This window comes from Raphanus sativus, chromosome 8, assembly GCF_000801105.2.
Source record: "Raphanus sativus cultivar WK10039 chromosome 8, ASM80110v3, whole genome shotgun sequence".
NCBI classification, from domain to species: Eukaryota; Viridiplantae; Streptophyta; class Magnoliopsida; order Brassicales; family Brassicaceae; genus Raphanus; species Raphanus sativus.
This window is the reverse complement of record NC_079518.1, coordinates 14,641,615-14,660,542: the sequence shown is the minus strand read 5'-3', so window position 1 is coordinate 14,660,542 and position 18,928 is coordinate 14,641,615. Positions and strand designations below refer to the sequence as shown.

At 34.4% G+C, this 18,928-nt stretch overlaps 4 protein-coding genes across 6 annotated transcripts; 3 read left to right on the top strand and 1 right to left on the bottom strand.

Moving 5' to 3' along the window:
- Positions 1 to 3,080: 3,080 nt before the first annotated feature.
- LOC108822267 (CSC1-like protein At4g15430) lies at positions 3,081 to 6,929 on the top strand. Its single transcript, XM_018595299.2, has 12 exons — positions 3,081 to 3,325; positions 3,673 to 4,020; positions 4,093 to 4,248; positions 4,327 to 4,462; positions 4,544 to 4,645; positions 4,725 to 4,844; positions 4,925 to 5,005; positions 5,081 to 5,421; positions 5,502 to 5,747; positions 5,842 to 6,166; positions 6,251 to 6,484; positions 6,558 to 6,929. Exons 2-12 carry the CDS (start codon positions 3,707 to 3,709, stop codon positions 6,768 to 6,770), a joined length of 2,268 nt encoding a protein of 755 aa, XP_018450801.2. The 5' UTR covers positions 3,081 to 3,325; positions 3,673 to 3,706; the 3' UTR covers positions 6,771 to 6,929.
- A 248-nt stretch (positions 6,930 to 7,177) lies between these two features.
- Positions 7,178 to 9,035, top strand: LOC108822270 (BI1-like protein). The gene is made up of 4 exons (XM_018595303.2): positions 7,178 to 7,557; positions 8,117 to 8,230; positions 8,389 to 8,546; positions 8,637 to 9,035. Exons 1-4 carry the CDS (start codon positions 7,266 to 7,268, stop codon positions 8,841 to 8,843), a joined length of 771 nt encoding a protein of 256 aa, XP_018450805.1. The 5' UTR covers positions 7,178 to 7,265; the 3' UTR covers positions 8,844 to 9,035.
- A 379-nt stretch (positions 9,036 to 9,414) lies between these two features.
- Positions 9,415 to 10,779, top strand: LOC108822268 (psbP domain-containing protein 1, chloroplastic). 3 transcript variants are annotated; one of them, XM_018595300.2, is made up of 3 exons: positions 9,415 to 9,626; positions 9,780 to 10,211; positions 10,441 to 10,779. In XM_018595300.2, exons 1-3 carry the CDS (start codon positions 9,471 to 9,473, stop codon positions 10,654 to 10,656), a joined length of 804 nt encoding a protein of 267 aa, XP_018450802.1. In that variant the 5' UTR covers positions 9,415 to 9,470; the 3' UTR covers positions 10,657 to 10,779. The 3 variants fall into 3 exon arrangements, with proteins under 3 accessions (XP_018450802.1, XP_018450804.1, XP_018450803.2); XM_018595302.2 differs by having other exon boundaries at positions 9,484 to 9,626; positions 9,790 to 10,211; XM_018595301.2 differs by having other exon boundaries at positions 9,572 to 9,700; positions 9,790 to 10,211.
- Positions 10,780 to 11,640: 861 nt separating this feature from the next.
- LOC108819275 (UDP-glycosyltransferase 75D1) lies at positions 11,641 to 14,366 on the bottom strand. Its single transcript, XM_018592277.2, has 2 exons — positions 12,914 to 14,366; positions 11,641 to 12,329 (listed from the first exon to the last, which is right to left on the bottom strand). Exons 1-2 carry the CDS (start codon positions 14,332 to 14,334, stop codon positions 12,314 to 12,316), a joined length of 1,437 nt encoding a protein of 478 aa, XP_018447779.1. The 5' UTR covers positions 14,335 to 14,366; the 3' UTR covers positions 11,641 to 12,313.
- Between the last annotated feature and the right edge of the window lie 4,562 nt (positions 14,367 to 18,928).

Here is an 18,928-nt window from a genome sequence, read left to right as displayed (position 1 = left end):
TTGTAAGGAGCTCATATTATTTATGATATTTATGATTCCTTGAAGTGTGGTGTTGAATTAAGACGTCGATTGATTGTCTTTCTCTCTCCCCTCTCTTTTGATCACAATTTTTATGAACTGAATTACATATATAGTGATGTAAAATTTGTCAAATTAAAATTAATTTTAATTAAAAAATTAAGCAAGAGATTTTAATGTAATTTAATAGGGATTAAACATTCTGGTAGTTTAAAACTTTTCTATGACACTCTAGTAATGTAACAATTTTTCTATGTTATTCTAGTAAAAATCTTTTATATTTATATCAACAAAGCCAACAAGAAATCTGGACCACCGGTTAAATCAAGGAAAGTTTACTTAAACATCATATATTTTGGGACTTATTACCAAAACCAAATAAAACTTTTTTTATTACTGTCTTTTTGTAAATACATAGCGTGCCTTTTTACTATGTTGTGGAAAAATGCATTTACAAAAATTTCATTACTTTTTCATGCCACATAAACAAAAAACCGGCGCCATGTAGGAAATCGCTAACATGTATTAATGAACTAAGCCTACGGATATCGGGCTGGTTTATGAGATAACAGCTGACTTCCGAACATAAGTTACGGCTGATTTATGAAAAATTTGGCTGAGTTGCAATTAACACACGGCTGAGTTATGTTTCTACGATTGAGATAATGATCATCGGCTGACTTACTTATGGGAGGATTGACGACTAGGTTACACTTAATCAGCCATAATTGACTGGATTAACAGTAAACTCAGCCTAATTAAGACTGACGTATTAACGAAAGATTAATTATTAGAATAGCATTCATTTGACAGCTGATTTATTTGACGATATGGTTGACTTAATATTTCCCAGTCTAATTATGGCTGTTTTATTAGCGAAAGATTAATTACTGAAATAGTATTCACGTTGCGGTTGGTGTACCTTGTATTTGATTGCTGATTTATTTTAGGATGTGTTATTTGTTCTCTTGGTGGCTGACTTATTGATTTTCTATGTTATTAGGTTTGATTTTCTATTTCAACATTCTTATTTCCCATGTCACTATTAACGCTACAAGAGTCAAATTAGGGTTTATGTTACATACGATGTGTCTTGTTCTTCATCTCCTTCATCTATCTTTTCTTCTTTATTGTTCTTTTCATTAATCTTTCTTTGAGAAATTATGGATTCAGTAATTATTGTTTCTGGTAACTGAGTTAAAAAACAGATATGTAGTCAACGCCAATAATAGAGGGTGTAGAGTTCTGCATATAGATGATGAAACAACACATGATGAACTCGCAAAGTCGGTACTCAAATATTACGGTGGGGGTTTATGATGGTTTAAGTTTGGTGGAGAAACACAACGATAAAGATGACTAACACAAGACAAAATTTCACCAGCGCTACCTCCTAAAAAGGGATATGGCGAACATGAATAAATTTTTTAAGATTGAGTAATGTATATTTTACGGATGAGTTATGCATATTTTACGGCTGAATTATGCATACGTTGTGGCTGAATTATAGTTACAATACATGCATACAAATAAAATGAACCAAGTTGATCAAAATTTTTTTTAACATGTTCAAAATTCATCATCCAAACTTAATTTGAATTCAGAAACCAAAAAAAAAAACTAAAAAACGAGTCTCGAGATTAAAAATCAAGAAACTAAAAAGACAAAGACATGATTGCTCTAATAAAAGAAAAAGAAGAAGTAGGCGGAGAAGATGAAGTAAGAAAATTAGACGAAGAAGATGATGAATTTGAAAGCCCATTTGATATGTTCGTTGGATGGTGCATCATCGAAAAATGATAAATTTAGTTAATATTGTGAGTCTTCAACACAATATGAAGATTTACCGACACTACCTCATAAGAAGAGATATGGCGTACATAAATGAAAATTTAAGACTGATTTATGTATACTTTAAAGCTGAGTTACGCATAATTTACGACCGAGTTATGATTACAATACTCCTGAGTTATAATCAAATTACGGTTGAATTATGCATACGTTATGGCTGAGTTACGCATACGTTATGAATAAGTTATGGTTTTTAGTACAGTTGAGTTATGGTTACAATACGGTTGAGTTATGCATATGATAAAAAGTCCTTAACATGCTGAAGATTCATCATCCAAACTTAAATTAAATCCATAAACTGAAAGAGAAACTAAAAAGACGAGTTTAGATATAAGGAATCAAGAGACATATCCGTCACATAAAAAATAGATTTAAAAAATAAAAAATCTGAGACAGTTCTACTGCAGTGGTTGTCATCTTTTCCTTTAGTGTCATGTATGGTGGTTCGACATCCTGCTGTTCTCTCAAATCGGATTCTTCGCCTGAGAGAGAGAGAGAGAGAGAGAGAGAGAGAGAGAGAGAGAGAGAGAGAGAGAGAGAGAGAAGAGAGAGAAGAGAGAGAGAGAGAGAGAGAGATGAAAATGTTAAGTCCTATAACAATGTATAAAAGGAGAATAACAAAAAAATAAGAAAAAATGATTTTTTACTTTTAGATTTCATTTTGACACATGTCATAATTTTAAATATTTATTATCTATATCACAATAATGTTAATTAGTAATTTTGAAAAACCAAGCTTTATATAATAAGATTTGTTTTTCGACATAGATTGTCAATACGATATTGAAGTGCTATAACTACAAATAAAATTATATTTTATAATTTCATCCAAAATTTTATATTTTATTTTTAGTTAAATTGATATCTGATGAAATACATATATCATATGATTTTGACAAGTCTATTATATCGTTTTTCCACCATAAACAGTTTCTTTTCTTTTTCAAATTTTTATTACAAGACTCTGTTATATATTATTTTTATTACACAATAAATTTTCCAATCGTAATTTTTTTAGAATCTATTTCCATCAAAAACGGAAAAGAAACGTTAGGAGACAATTCCAAAACACATTCCAATATCTTGCCATTTTCTTTTGTCACGGTTTTCATGTACTCTCCAGTCACTTTCAATACCAAAAAGCATCTTATTTTTTTCTTTATCTTTCCTGTTAATATATACAGAAGGCTCACGTTTTGCCAAGTGGGTAACAGTTTCTTCTTCTTCTTCTTCTTCCCTTCACGGATTTAAACAATGAATGCGCCGCAGTAGTCTTTTATCCAATGTATTTTCCGACATACTTCATATAAACCCGGCAAGAAAAATTCTGTTTTTTTCCTCCATATATACAACCTTCTTTATCTTCTCCTTCTTCAGTTTATGTTGCCTTAACCGTTTTAGGCAGAAATATAACTTACAAGAACAAGAAAGCTTTGTCTTTTACCTCTTGTACAAGGTAATGAAAGAGAGAATCTGTTTTGTTTGGTTTTGACCAAAGCTTGTTTCTTCCCTTTACTTTTAAGCAAAACTTGTTTCTTCAGTTTTCTTAGTGACTGTGACCGACGGTTGTCGTCTCTGTTCGGATGCTCTTTTGGCACAACCAAAACAGAGAAAGTTTACAACTTATATTTTTGTCAATACATCATCAGCTCTCAAAGTCTTTAATTCTCCAGTTTTGTCCGAATCGGTCCTTCTTAATTCCCCCAGTTTTGTCTGAACATATTCTTCTTTCTTTCTTAGTTTGTTTTTTCCTCTTTTTTTTTTCTTTTTTTTTGGTTCTAATCTTTGTTTGTTCTTTTCCAGGAAGGTAAAGTGAGTATAGTATCTTCACACTCTCATGGCTACAATAAATGAGATTGGAGTAGCAGCAGCAATAAATATAGTCACATCAATTGCTTTCTTGATAGCTTTCGCAATACTCAGGATTCAACCAGTAAACGACAGAGTCTACTTCCCTAAATGGTACCTCAAGGGCCTAAGAACTAGCTCTATACAAACCGGTGGCTTTGGAAGCAAGTTCATCAACTTGGACATCAGATCCTATGTTCGATTCCTCAACTGGATGCCTGAAGCACTTAAAATGCCAGAGCCAGAGCTCGTTGATCACGCAGGACTTGATTCTGTTGTCTACCTGAGGATCTACTTACTCGGGTATATATAACCTCTCAAAGCTCACCAAGCTCTCTCTCTTTTCTTCAAAGCCCTAATTATTTTAACTTGCAGGCTCAAGATCTTTTTCCCCATAGCTTGCGTTGCTTTTACAACAATGGTGCCTGTTAATTGGACAAACAAGGGATTGGATGGGTTGAAGCACACTAATATAAGCTACAGTGATATTGATAAGCTCTCATTGTCAAATATACCAAATGGATCAGACAGGTGAGATATAATTTTCTAAGTTTGGTTCTTTTTGTTCTTTGTTCCATGAGTGTAATGGGTGATTCATTTTTCTTATAGATTTTGGGTGCATTTGTGTATGGCTTATGCAATCACCTTCTGGACATGCTTTATGCTGAAAAGAGAGTATCAGAATATAGCTTTGATGAGGCTTCAGTTTCTTGCAAATGACGAAAGGAGACCTAACCAGTTCACTGTAATTGAGACTTTTGAATCTCTTTTTTTTTATAATTAGCTTTCTTGATAGAATCACTGAAAACATTTTCATTAATGGTAGGTGCTGGTAAGAAACATTCCTGTAGATCCTCATGAATCAATCTGTGAACTTGTTGAGCATTTCTTTAAGGTCAACCATCCAGATCATTACCTCACTTTCCAGGTAAAGAAGTCATTTTCTGGTATATCCATCTCCTGACTTAGTTTCCGGGTTGACGGTTCTTGATCTTTCTTTAACTCAGGCAGTCCATGACGCAACCAAACTCTCGGAATTGGTTCAGACAAGGAAACAAATGCAGAACCTGCTTGATTACAATATCAACAAACACATGAGAACTCTATCTAAAAGACCAGTAATAAAGGTAAAAGTAAAGTCACATTTGCAAAAAAGCTTCAAGTGATGTTTCTCTTCAAGACTCATTTTTATTGGTCTGCATATCAGATGGGGTTTCTTGGTTGTTGCGGTGAAGAAGTTGATGGAATCAAGTACTACACGTCCATGGTCGAGAGTCTAACGAGAGAGGTAAAGCGTTCATCTCAGCTAACTACTATATGCTTTTTATTCTCCAGTCAATACACTAACTTGAGATGTTTTCAGATAACTGAGGAGAAACATAGGTTAAGGACCGGGACAAAGTCGATAGTCCCAGCAGCTTTTGTGTCTTTCAAGAGCCGTTGGGGAGCAGCGGTCTGTGCTCAAACTCAACAGACAAGAGATCCAACAGAGTGGATAACCGAGTGGGCTGCAGAGCCATGTGACATCTACTATGATAATCTGGCATTGCCATATGTGGACCTTAAGATAAGGAGGATCATAGTCGCCGTGGCATACTTCTTCCTCACCTTCTTCTTCATGATCCCAATAGCATTTGTGCAGTCACTCGCCAACATCGAAGGAATAGAGAAGAATTTTCCATTCCTGAAGCCACTTATTGAAGTGTATGTCTCTCTCTCTTATTTCCCATAAATAGCATCAATCTTTGTTCTGTCTTGTTGATAGAATCTCTTTATGTGGACAGGAAGTTTTTCAAGTCCATCATTCAAGGCTTCCTTCCAGGGATTGCCTTGAAGATCTTTCTCATGTTGCTCCCAAGAATACTGATGCAAATGTCGAAATTCGAAGGTTTTATCAGCACATCCTCGTTAGAAAGAAGAGCCGCAAGTAGATTCTACATGTTCCAGTTCATCAATGTTTTCCTTGGAAGCATTGTCACTGGAACAGCGTTTCAGCAGCTCAACAGCTTCCTTAACCAGTCTGTGAGCGAGTACGGTTCTTTAGAAACTCTCCTTTATCTTATTTTATCGCCAATTGGTTTTAAGTTGGAAGCCGAACGAACATAACTGTTTTTATTTTTGCAGCATTGCAAAGACAATTGGCGTCTCGATTCCAATAAAAGCGACCTTCTTTGTAACGTATATAATGGTGGATGGATGGGCAGGAGTTGCTGGGGAGATACTGAGGTTGAAGCCGCTCATAATATATCATCTAAAGAACTCTTTTCTTGTTAGAACGGAGAAAGATAGGGAAGAAGCAACTGATCCTGGAACCATAGGATTCAACACTGGTGAGCCTCAAATACAACTCTACTTCCTTCTTGGTCTTGTTTATGCAGCAGTTAGCCCCATCCTTCTTCCCTTCATCATCCTCTTCTTCGCCCTGGCTTACGTCGTGTACCGTCATCAGGTGAGAATAGCTGAATCATATGCTTCCTCAGTCAAGAGTTGGATCATCGTTAGGTGACAATTAAGAATTTTCATTTGCATGCAGGTTATAAACGTGTATAACCAAAAGTATGAGAGCGCAGGGAAGTTCTGGCCTGACGTTCACAGGCGTGTGGTGACCGCACTGATCGTTTCGCAGCTTCTCTTGATGGGTCTACTAAGCACGAAAGGAGCTCATAAGTCTACTCCTTTGCTTCTTGTGCTTCCGGTTCTAACCATCGGGTTTCACATGCACTGCAAATGCCGTTACCAATCTGCCTTTGTCACTTACTCTTTAAAGGTTAGCCAAGACTTTAAAAATGAGGATCTCTAGTAGCTTTCGAGATATCTTATCGACCTTTTGTCTGTATCAGGAAGCGATGATCAAAGATACACTGGAGCGCACACGAGAGCCAAACCTAAACCTAAAGGCTTTCTTTCGAAATGCATACGCCCACCCAGAGTTCAGAGTTGGAGAAAATCTAGATCTAGAGATGGCCATGGAGAAGCCTGATAAGCTACCAGAGCTAGTGGCCACTAAGCGTGGTTCATGGAGGAATACATCTTTGCCTAGTAAACATATCTGACATTATTCACCACCCGAGCTTTGTTTTTCAACCTTTTAACTGTGATTCTTTTATGCTCTATGTACATATGAGTGACTCTACTACATATCAACATTTTTACTTTCATCAACTTATTCTAAACTTTCTATAAGGGTTAGCGTGCGTGACTAAGATTTTGTACATTTTTTTTTTTTTTTTTTTTTTTGGTTAAAAGATTTTGTACATTTTAATTCTCAATTTTTAAAAAAGAAATAGATTATTATGTACGTTTGTGGCAGTAGGCTATCATTATATGAAGAAGAAAATAATCAGAAGTTTCCTGGAAAATACCTAACTTCCCCTCTTTTTTTTTGGAAAATAATCCTGACCGCTCATCTCGGCAAATGACTCACCTCTCCTTGGAGAATATATAAAGACCTCAAAAACTGTATTTCCCATCTGTTTCCAAAAAATCAATTCTCCTCCTCCTCCTCCTCCTCCTCCAGATCTGTCTCGAAGACCGTTTCCCTGAGAGCCATGGAGAAACCGTACGGATACGCGAGCGTGAGCATGAGCGGCGTAGATCGCTCCGCCGGGAAGGATATCGACTTGGAGATGGGAGGCGGAGAGGCGACGCTTTACCCAGGGCTAAGCTACGGCGAGAATCAGCTCCGTTGGGGATTCGTCCGCAAGGTCTACGGGATTCTCTCCGCCCAGCTCCTCCTAACCACGCTTATCTCCGCCGTCGTCGTCCTCAATCCTCCGGTCAACGATCTCCTTACCGGATCTCCCGGACTCCTCCTCTTCCTCTGCATCATCCCTTTCGTCTGTACGTAGCCTAGATCTCCTTCTTCGCGTCAGATTTACATTTAATCTCCATCTTTAGGTGTTGATTATGGTTCTTAAGGATTTTGATCTTCGATCATTCTTTGTCGGTGGTGTCTGCGAGTCCGGTTTGGTTCATCAATTGGTTACTTCGGTTAGGTTAATCAATTGGTTACTTCGGGTTTTTAAATTTTACTATACTAAACCGAAATTTTCGATTTTGGTTTGATTCTAGTTCAATTTGATCAAATTTTCAGGTTATTTCGATTAAGTTCAGTTAGTTTGGTTCAGAAATTGGATATGTTTTCGGTTTGTTTTGGTATAATCAGTACGTCTTGGTTATGATTTTCTACAAAATAATAGTTAAAACCTAACCAAACCGATTAAGAGCCTATTATTTTTTGTTAAATGCTTTACTGAATTGATCTCTTTACCAAATTTGAACCAAAAACCGATAACTATGCTATTATTGAATGCCTTTCTTTCTTTCTGGAGATGAGCTTTATAAGCACATTACCTTATTAAGTATATATATTCATCGTTGATGTGATTGATTACTGCAGTGATCTGGCCTCTGCACGTTTACCACCAGAAGCATCCTGTTAACCTCATCCTCCTTGCCCTCTTCACTATCTCATTGAGCTTCACCGTTGGCGTCAGCTGTGCTATGACTGAAGGTTCAAATCTCGTTTCCTTTACTATCATATATGTTTCTTATCCAGCGACTTCTTTACTCACTTTGTTGTCTGAGAAAACACATTCTCACTAAAACTTGAAATAGCAAAGTGTTTGAAATCTTATTATTGTAACAATATCTTTTTCTGTTTTTTATCAGGAAGAATCGTCCTTGAAGCCTTGATATTGACATTCTCCGTGGTCGGATCTCTAACCGCATACACTTTCTGGGCTGCAAAGAAAGGAAAAGACTTCAGCTTCCTTGGACCCATTCTCTTCACCAGCCTCATCATTCTTGTGGTGACCAGCTTCATGCAGGTCTGTCTCTTTCGAACAAACCAAAAACACTTCCACGTATGCATAAATAGAAGAGTCTTTAATTTTGTTTTGTTATTATTAATATTGCAGATGTTCTTCCCGCTTGGCCCAACCTCTGTTGCTATATATGGAGGAATCAGCGCGCTTGTGTTCTGCGGGTACATAGTCTATGATACCGACAATCTCATCAAGCGTTTCACGTATGATGAATACATCCTTGCATCGGTGGCTCTCTACTTGGATATCCTTAATCTCTTCTTGACCATTTTGCGTATTCTGAGGCAAGGTGACAACTAAAGAAGCCATATAAAATGAAACCTCAGTGATGGGATTTTATAAACCCAAGGCCTCTATGTGATTTACATTTGTGTGTATATCTGACTTTATGTTTCGAGTTTTTTTTACTATATGCTGCTATGTGGTTAAACGTTTGGTAAAACAAAGTCAAGCGAAGTGAAAATTTCAATGTTAAATAAATTTGGTAAAACATGGCAAGAGTTTTAATAGCTTTTTGGTTGGAATCTCCTTTGTTTCTTCAACGTCTCCTTGGAATCCTCCAAACATTGTCCAAAGTCTCAGAAAAATGCTTTTGCTCCAAACCATTTGACATCTTCCTTACCATCTCTTAAACCCAATCAAAACTAAAAACCTTCTCTCCATCATTCAAAGATACATCTATGTAATTCAGGTTGTCATTAGATCAGAAGAGGTTGGAGGATGGTCATGCTTTAGTCTGATCCTCTGTTTTTTTTTCTGGTTATTTTGCTGTTGTAACGTTAAAAGAATCAAATTGCTAGATATGATTTTACTTATCTATCCAAAACTTGGATTTCTTGGTTGACGTGGCCCAACCATATCTTCTGAACATAAGAAACATGTCATCTCTAAGAAGAACCAATCTTTTTTTTTCTTTGAGCTCCTAACATGGAGACTCTTCTCTCTCCTCGCTCTCTCTCACCTCCTCTCACCAAACCCACTTCAAATCCCTCTTCTATCTTCAGACCCATCTCTTCCCAGTCCACCAAGTTCACTAAACCAGAATCTCTAGTTCTCCAAAACTTGTCACCCAATGCCAAACAGGTATAATTCATCATCACTTTGTTTAAATCCTCTGCTTTTTGGTACACCATATGTGTCTCCTCTTGACAAAATGGGTACTGTTCAGAACTAATGACTTTCTTTTCATATAATCTTAGTGTTTGATGATTGTTTATATTGACACCGTTTCTTAAGGCTTGTGCAGTTGGGAGGAGAAACATATTGATGAGTGGCTTGCTCATGTCTGGTTTAATGGTTTCAGAAGCCAATCTTCCAACAAGAGCAATTGCTTTGACGCCTGTGTTCAGAGAGTACATTGATACATTTGATGGATACTCTTTCAAGTACCCTCAAAACTGGATCCAAGTCAGAGGAGCAGGGGCTGACATATTCTTTAGAGACCCTATTGTCCTCGACGAGAACCTCTCCGTGGAGTTTTCCTCGCCTTCTTCCTCGAAATACAAGTCTCTTGAGGACTTGGGCTCACCTGAAGAAGCAGGAAAGAAAGTACTTAGACAGTACTTGACTGAGTTCATGTCCACTAGACTCGGTGTCAAGCGTGAGTCAAACATCCTAACAACTTCCTCCAGAGTAGCAGATGACGGTAAACTCTATTACCAAGTTGAGGTAAAGCCACATTCTAAAATTGTGGAGCAGCTACATAATAGGACGGCTTAGATCGTTTTGTTAGTTACGCTTTAATTATCGTATTGCAACATATATTGATCAATCATAGTGTTGCAACATATCTTGATCAAACATGTCTTGGTTGCAACAACATGTCATATTTTTCGGTTCACATATAGCTTCATTAAGCTACGTTTGTGTGTTTAGATATTTTGATGGACTGAAACAGGTGAACATAAAGTCATACGCAAACAACAACGAGCTGGCTGTGATGCCGCAAGATAGAGTGGCTCGTTTGGAATGGGACAGGCGTTACCTCGCGGTTCTAGGAGTTGAGAACAATAGACTCTACTCGTTGAGACTCCAAACACCTGAGAAAGTTTTCCAGGAAGAAGAAAAAGATCTGAGAAGAGTTATGGACTCGTTCAGAGTCGAGAAGATTTAGAGAGAGATATGTAGCCATTGGTTTAAAAAAATCTTGTTGCTGGTTATGTTCCTCCTCTCCTTCTATTCTTTTGTAATCTTAAAGCATATAAGACAAGCTAAGCTAAACGCTTTTTTTACATGATTTAAAGCTTTCAGATTCGTTTCTTGATCGGAGAAGTTTGTAATTTCAAATCTATCCCTACAAAACCGGTTGAGTTAGATTAATTATTGGTTAGGGTTGCAAACTAAGTTACAAAAATGATCAAATATCAACTGTTAAACTAATCTTATTGTTCATCATCAATTTTTATGAAATGGTTAGTCAATTTATCAAGAAATTGACTAATCACCATAGAACCGGTTAACTTATAACCAAGTTGACAAGAACATATTTCTGGTTATTTGTGAGGGATTTGTTATTGGTTTAGGTTTTTCAGAAAAAAAACCCTCCTTGGGGAAAAAGAAGAAGAGAATTATTCAGAGTAAAGAGGTAACGAAGCTCTTTCCATAGTACAAAATGTTAACATCTTTGTCTCATGTGCTCTCCATGAATCCTAATTAACATAAGTATATTTGAATCTCATACTGGACATACATAGGTGCTTCTGTATTTTTTGTCTTTGAATGGTTCAACATTCCCAGACGTAGGAAGAACTGTCATATGAGCTCCATCTAGAGCACCTATAAAATCCACAAAGAAACGCTATATTGCGGATCATCGACTAGTACTTGCAAACTCACTCCTTAAAAGTTTCACAATGTCTGTTGTGAGTTTCAACAAAAAAAAAAAGTTGAACCTTCTTCTGACATCATTTTCATAATAAGTTAAAACTAGTATCTCCCAGTAGAACGTGTATGGTTAGATCTTGCCCAATCATCTCTAAAAACATTACAACACTTTATGGCAAGATTCTTTTAGATTATACTTCTCTGATAGTATCTTACATGCACTCCTAAACGTTGCATTGTTCATGCAAATAATATAGCTTTCTATAAAATGTTGCACATGACATCAACCTCCACCTCTATTTTTCATCATTAGCTGTTTGTCAATATTGCATCCATCACTCCATACGTTTCATCTATAGTAGGTTACATGATTCTCCTCATCTACTATCAAATTTATCTCATCATCCTCAGCTAAGAACATAAATGTAACCCCATATATAGGAGGTCACATGATTCTCCTCATCTACGATTTGCAGGATCTTTCTTGAGATTATTATTTAAGGATTTGTACAAGAAAGATTACAACCTTATAGTAGGCAAAGAGTTTAGAACCTCCCGAAGCTGACGCCAACTACACTCTGTTAGACGATTCTTGTGGGAAAGAATACTGTCACACGATTAAACACTTCCTAATCACATGTGCCACGGATTTTCTTGCCTGTACAACCCTTGATCTTATCTTATTAGCATTTAACCTAGAAGATGAGGGGCCAACATTCCTTGATTCAGATGCAACATCAGTTTCTTGAGTAGGTATATCATGCCTTCGTTCAGCTCCAATATCAATTTCTTGAGTTATATTATGCCTTGCTTAAGCATCAACTTCAACATAAGCATCACCACATAATACGAGTACTTTGTATCTAAAACCTATTCACCTTGTTGAGCAGTCCAACCTTCACCTTCCATCAAAATCCATGTTTGGCACCTGTTTGTCTTTTATTTTTCTAGCCCCATGGCACTCTTGAAACAAGGATAACACAATTCAAAGTGAGAAAAATACTTCAGAGTGAAAACAGAGTTACACGGCTAGTTCTTTAGTCAAAGACAACATGGATAACAGTACTATATCAAGTTTCATGAACTTAGTGTCCAAACAATCAAACACAACAGTGTAAAAAGTCTAATACTGAACCAGTGAACTGAACAAAATAAAATGTTAAAAACTATATTGATATAAGAAGTGATAACTACTCAATCAGTGAAGCTAAAAGGATCACAAACATTTAAGATACTTAGTCAAATACACAAACATTTACCAACTATCATAATTGAAGATACAAGACTAGCATTCCCTAAAATTAGAGTTTAGAGGGGAAAATACATCACTATCATCAGGGTGTTAGCAACTGAAGCAGAACAAACACAAGCACGAGAACTGGTTAAGAGTAAACATCCCCAAAGTAAACTAAAAACAAGAGTAAACAAGCCAAACAACTAAGAACATAACATAATAGAACATAAACCTAAATAGTGAATAAAACGATTCTAGGTTCATATTAAAAAAAGGAAACTACAGAACTGAATGCTTTAATCTCTAATCTCACATGTGCTCATTGACAAAAGCTTTGAGATGTTTAAACGAAGATCCTCCTTCTGTCACCGTCTCGGCAGCTATATCTCTCCACCTCGCAGTGTTTCTTCTAAACTCCTCCGCCTTCTCATCCATCACTTCCTCAATGCATCTCTTTATCTCCCCACTCTCAACCACAACCTCTTCATCTTCCTTCTTTTCCATCACTCTCACACCTGTCCTCCAACACTCCTCTAGAAGCTTCCCGTTGGTCATCTGATCATTCCACTGCGGAAACGCAACCACCGGAACTCCGGCCACCAAGCTCTCCAGCGTCGAGTTCCACCCGCAATGCGTCACAAAACAACCTATCGATCTATGCTTCAACACACTTAACTGATCGCACCAAGAAACCACCATTCCTATCTCATCCAGCTCTTCTGTGAAACTCCTTATGCTCTCTTCTTCGTTCTCTTCTTCTTTACTTGTGTGCAACTTTTCCGTAATCACCCACAAAAACGGCCTCTGACTCTTTATCAACGCCTTGCAGAGCTCTACAATCTGTTTCTTGCTCAACACGACAACTGTCCCGAACGAAATATAAAGCACAGACAAATCATTTTTTGTATCCAACCACTGTATGTATTCAGCGCCACTCCTAGAGTCGGTCCTTGGAGTTATCAGTGGACCGATGGGCACAATCTTGAAATTACCAAGAACCGAGCTAAAAGCTTCTTGTTCAAGCTCTTGGAAACTATTGACGAGTATCTTAGGGTTTTCATCTTGCTTCAGCGACTCTATATGTTCTCGAAACGCCGGTAGAAGAAACGAATATGGGTTTTCAGGGACGAGGAACGTGGGAAGATCACGGAGACGGAACTGCGGCAGAGCTGGTAGTTTAATAGAACCAGAAGGGTCGTTATCAGCCATCTCTGAGATTGCATCTGCGTAGCCGTTGAAGTAGTGGTAGAAGATGGAGAAGACGGTTACGGGCTGGACCCAGAGAAGAGCAGAAGGGATGTGAAACTCACGCGTCAGCTCAGGGACCCAAGTGAGGAGGATGGTGTAAACCACGCAGGTAAAAGGCTGGTTTTGACGCCGGTTATCTTCTATTAGTTCGGTTAAGGTTTCTCTGCCGCGTCGTTTCATCTCAGACATGTATCGTCCTGCGGTTTCTTGGCGAGTTTTGTCGGATGAAGTCGAGGACTTGAAGCCGTCGTCGTGGCCATCGGAGTATGTGGCAAAGATTAAGGTTTCAGGGACGTTTTCTTTGGAGAACAAACGGCGGTTATAGGTGGAGATAGGGGCTGCGAAGGTGACTCTAACTCCGGCTATTGTTCCGGCGAGGCGCTTGGCCAGCTCGAGAGATGGGTTGATGTGGCCTTGTGCTGGAAAGGTCACGAACAGAAAGTGTGGTCCGGTTAGTGATTTTGATGAATCATTATTGTTATCCATTTCTTTTATGTTTGGTGTTGTAATGAAAGACACCACACTAGTTTAGACTTATATAGAGATTAAACCGACACAGATCTAGATGATAAAAAGAAAACTCTGAAAAAGGGACACCCCCACTTGAGTACATTGGACATCACAACTTTGTGACGTTAGTGATGACGAAAAATCTAAAAGATGAAAAGGATTGTTTGGATTCAGTGGATGCAAGTAGATGATTATTTTGTTCTGTCCTACTCAGTGTTTTAAACCCAACCGGGCCCACCGATGACCCAAAATAAATTTAGTTGAATTTTGGAAAAAAACTAATATTTAAAAATCTAATAAAGCCTTAAAAAAATATTAAAACCCGGAACCTGATCCGATAACTACTAGTTAAACTAATATTTTCTCTGTTTCATTTTAGTTGTCGTTTTAAATTCATACATGCATATTAAGAAAAAAAATAATTTGTATATTTTCAAAATAAAAGTATCATAACCTATACATCTAACCATATTTCAATCAATATAAAAATAAACAGAATAATTTTATTAATAAAGTTTGCATTGAAATTATAAAATGATACTTATTTTGAAACAAAAAAAAATCTTTATAAGGACAATTAATCTGTAACGAAAGGAGTAGATAACTTTTACTTGTTTTTAAAACTTTTAAACATTCATATAAAAATTTATTTGTAACTATTTTCAAATAAAATTTAAGTTTTCAGTATTTATTTTCGTCTTCCTCTGTTGGCTGCTGCTGACATTGTATCTCCTTCTTTATTTTTGCTTTTTGACTATTTTGTTATCATATATCTCGCTTACAATTATTGTTTTAAGTTCTACTTTCTTCTTTATTTTCCATGCTTTGTATTATCTGTTTTTTAAAATGTTTCTGACTAAATATGTTTTGTCTTGTCGTGAATGAAATATCGACTACACTATTTTATTTGTCATTTCTAACTAAACTTTCCGATTTTGAATCATATATAATACCAACTAGGTGATTATCCGGGTCCTACGCAGAGTGAACGGATTAAAAGAAATTATAATTTCTACTCTATAGATATCGAAAACATAAAAAGTGACATATTTATTATACATGGTATAAATTATAGCATAAATAACGTTGATATAGAGATTAATGCAAGAAAAACCAATTTGAGATTAAAAGTTTATTGAATTTTTCAATCAACAAAAAAATTTACTAAGTATCCGGATAACGATAATTTTATTATGGTTGAGAAAAAAGTAATTGTCTTATTATCGAAGTTAAATCGTTATATTTCGTTAAAACTATAATGGTTTCGAAGTAAAAGTTGTAAAAGAATATAAATAAATTGAAGTAAATAATATTAGGTTGGAAAACAAAATAAAAAAGAAGTAAGTGATATGAATTTTCAAATTTAGTGGGCTTATAAGGATTCAAAATTGTAAAAGAGATTCTTTATCGAACCTTAATATCCATTAGACTCAAATACATATGGGCCTTTTTTTATTTATCTTTTATTTGTTTTTATTAAAAAGTCTCCAGGGGACATGAGATTAAGGGCTACGGTTCGGATGTGTTCGATCTCTTTTTTCATCACATGATATATCTAGATGTGGCAACAAAGTAAGGTTGTAAATCCCTAATTGTTCGTATATTTACAGACAATTATATAAATTATTATATAATTGGAAATAATTATATGTATAGTACGAAAATTAAGGAAGCCCACATTAAAAATGATGTTCTCTTTAAATTAAATCGAAAATAATTATATGAATTTCTAAATTTAATGTCTGTCACCATTTCTGATAATTTCGTAATCAAAAATTTGTTGCAAAAATTAAGAGATTGCAAGAAATTTAATAGGAAATTCCTTTTTGAATGTATGTTATAACGTTTCAAGATTGCTCATAAATTTTTATACATGACATTTTGATTTTACAATATAAAACAGTTTATATCATCCCAAAATAAATGTCATGTATTCCATAAAATACAAAATATATTAATAAAAATAAAAGTCACATACCAAAGTTTTGTAATCATATTTTCCAGTTTCTAGAAATGCATGTATCATTTATGGATCTTAAATAAATTGAATATTATAAAAATATGAATAGTATATATATAGTCAAAACCTTATCAGTTGTGACTATATATAAGGCTATCATTTAGTTTCGTATAGGTTAATAATTGTAGATTTCAAGATAATTATAGAAAATATTATATACATATGGCGAAAATTAAGGAATTTCACACCAAAAATGGTTAGTTCTTTAAATTTAATTGAAAAGATATATACATTTCCAAATTTAATGTCTGTCACCATTTATGATAATTTTGTATCAAATGTATTGTTGCAAAATTGAAGGGATTGCAAGAAAATTAATATGGAATTTCTTTTTGAATGTATTTTATAAATTTTCAAGATTGCTCATATTTTTTTATGTATGACTCTGATTTTACAATATAAAACAATTTGTATTGTCCAGTCCAAAAATAAATGTCATGTATCCCATAAAATAAAATAAATATTATTCAAAATAAATGTCATGTACTAAAGTTTTATAGAAGAACATAATTATGAATATTTTATATTTTCCAGTCCCTAAAAAATGTCATATATTATTTATGAATCGTAAAGAAGTTGAATATTATAAAAATATGAATTGTATATATAGTCAAAAATCTATCAGTTGTGACTATATATATCAGATTATCCTATTAATTTTGTATAAAATTATAATCGTAGATTTTCATATACTTATAGAAAATATTATATGCATAGGGCGGAAATTAAAGTAGTCCACATTAAAAATGATATTCGTCTTAAACTTAATCGGAAATAATTATATAAATTTCCAAACTTGATGTTTGTCACCATTTATGATAATTTTGTAATCAAAAAGTATTTTTGCAAAAAATTAGGGATTGCAAGAAATTTAATATGGAAATCATTTTTGAATGTATTTTATAATTTTCAAGATTGCTCATAAGTTTTTATATACGATATTTTGATATTAAAATATATAAAAACTTATATTGTCTATCCCAAATAAATGTCACGTATCCCATTAAAAAAAAAAATATTCGTCAGAATAAATGTCATGTAGTAAATAAAAGAACATAATTGTGAACTGTTTATATTTTCCAGTCCTTAAAAATATCATGTATAATTTAGAATCGTAAAAAAAATTAATATTATAAAATATGAATCGTATATATATAGTCCAAACCCTATCAACTGTGACTAAAGATATCAAAAATTCAGTAATTGATTGTCCCAAATTTATAATTTGGAATGAATCAAGATATTCAAAATTTTACGATATATATTTTTCATGTTTGGTTACTAACCGAATGTTAGCACCACAAAACAACAGAATAAATAATATGTTATGGTCGTGGATAATTATAAAATGGAATGTAGCATTCGAATCAAAAATTAATCCAATCACGTTTAATGCTAATACAATATCAATTTTTGCGTTAATTGGTATAATAAACACATAACTGGCATCTCCTATCTTTACTTACCTTATTTTTTAAAATTGAGCAATAAATTTAGAGCTAAATTAGCGTGGAGATCAAGAGAACATTCAACTTTCCCTTATTTTGTATTAATAATTGAGAACATAATTTGGAAGGTCAAAATGATGAAATCCCCGATTACGGATTACTTGCGATAATTTCTATTATATTCCTTATTTTGGTGGGATTATCGGTTGCAATAATATGGAATTAATACAAAGTGTTTTTTTAGAAAAAAATACGTACCAGTCCAAATATATGCCTCATATTTATGTATATAAAATTTTATCATAATGTGGATTGTTATAACAAACATAAAATATTGTAGTATCATTATTAAAATATAGTATCATTCCATCGATATTATATATAATATTTTAAGATAGGATTAATCTAGATGATAACCTGTGAGTATTATATTGTAACTATAACTATGAGTATTATAACTATGAGCATTATATCCGAATCTTCAGACATAATATAAAAGTAAAATATAAATTATGTTAGTATCACATATCACTTAAATATAATATATCACTTAAATATAATATATCGTCATTGGATTACTATCCATATGGGTGTAGTAGAGATTATGGATTACAGTATTGTATCATAAAATTATTAAAATTATGATAAACATAAAATATAAATAAAGTATAAATTATGGTAGTATCACGTAAATATAATATTTTGTCTCATCCTTTGGTTATAACAAACATAAAATATAACAAACATAAAATATAAGGCATATAAAATGTAGTTTATATAAAGCATATAAATTGTAGTATTACTTTGCTTATTTTTATAGTTTAGCGATGTAGTATTACCAAGCCTACCAATATGAGGCATATAAAATGTAGTTGTCCCATTATAAAATCATAATCAACCTATTTTTTGGTAAATATGAGTGCACATTTCGTAAATATGAATAACATTAAATATGAGGCATATAACATTTGTCCATTAGAGTGGCATGAAAGGTAAATATTCTAGGTAGGCATGGGCATTCGGGGTCCCAATCGGGTTTCGGTTTTATCCAATCGGGTTTCAGTTTTTTGGGTTTATAAAAATCAGCCCCATTCGGATTATT

Bases quoted from the DNA above. Each gene is read 5' to 3' on its own strand.
- LOC108822268 (XM_018595300.2), top strand. From the start codon at position 9,471: ATGGAGACTCTTCTCTCTCCTCGCTCTCTCTCACCTCCTCTCACCAAA. The intron at 9,627-9,779 runs GTATAATTCATC...CCGTTTCTTAAG, and splicing joins TGTCACCCAATGCCAAACAG to GCTTGTGCAGTTGGGAGGAG. The intron at 10,212-10,440 runs GTAAAGCCACAT...GGACTGAAACAG, and splicing joins AACTCTATTACCAAGTTGAG to GTGAACATAAAGTCATACGC.
- LOC108822270 (XM_018595303.2), top strand. From the start codon at position 7,266: ATGGAGAAACCGTACGGATACGCGAGCGTGAGCATGAGCGGCGTAGAT. The intron at 7,558-8,116 runs GTACGTAGCCTA...TGATTACTGCAG, and splicing joins CTGCATCATCCCTTTCGTCT to TGATCTGGCCTCTGCACGTT. The intron at 8,547-8,636 runs GTCTGTCTCTTT...TTAATATTGCAG, and splicing joins TGGTGACCAGCTTCATGCAG to ATGTTCTTCCCGCTTGGCCC.
- LOC108822267 (XM_018595299.2), top strand. From the start codon at position 3,707: ATGGCTACAATAAATGAGATTGGAGTAGCAGCAGCAATAAATATAGTC. The intron at 4,249-4,326 runs GTGAGATATAAT...TTTTTCTTATAG, and splicing joins ATACCAAATGGATCAGACAG to ATTTTGGGTGCATTTGTGTA. The intron at 4,646-4,724 runs GTAAAGAAGTCA...TCTTTAACTCAG, and splicing joins ATCATTACCTCACTTTCCAG to GCAGTCCATGACGCAACCAA.
- LOC108819275 (XM_018592277.2), bottom strand. From the start codon at position 14,334: ATGGATAACAATAATGATTCATCAAAATCACTAACCGGACCACACTTT.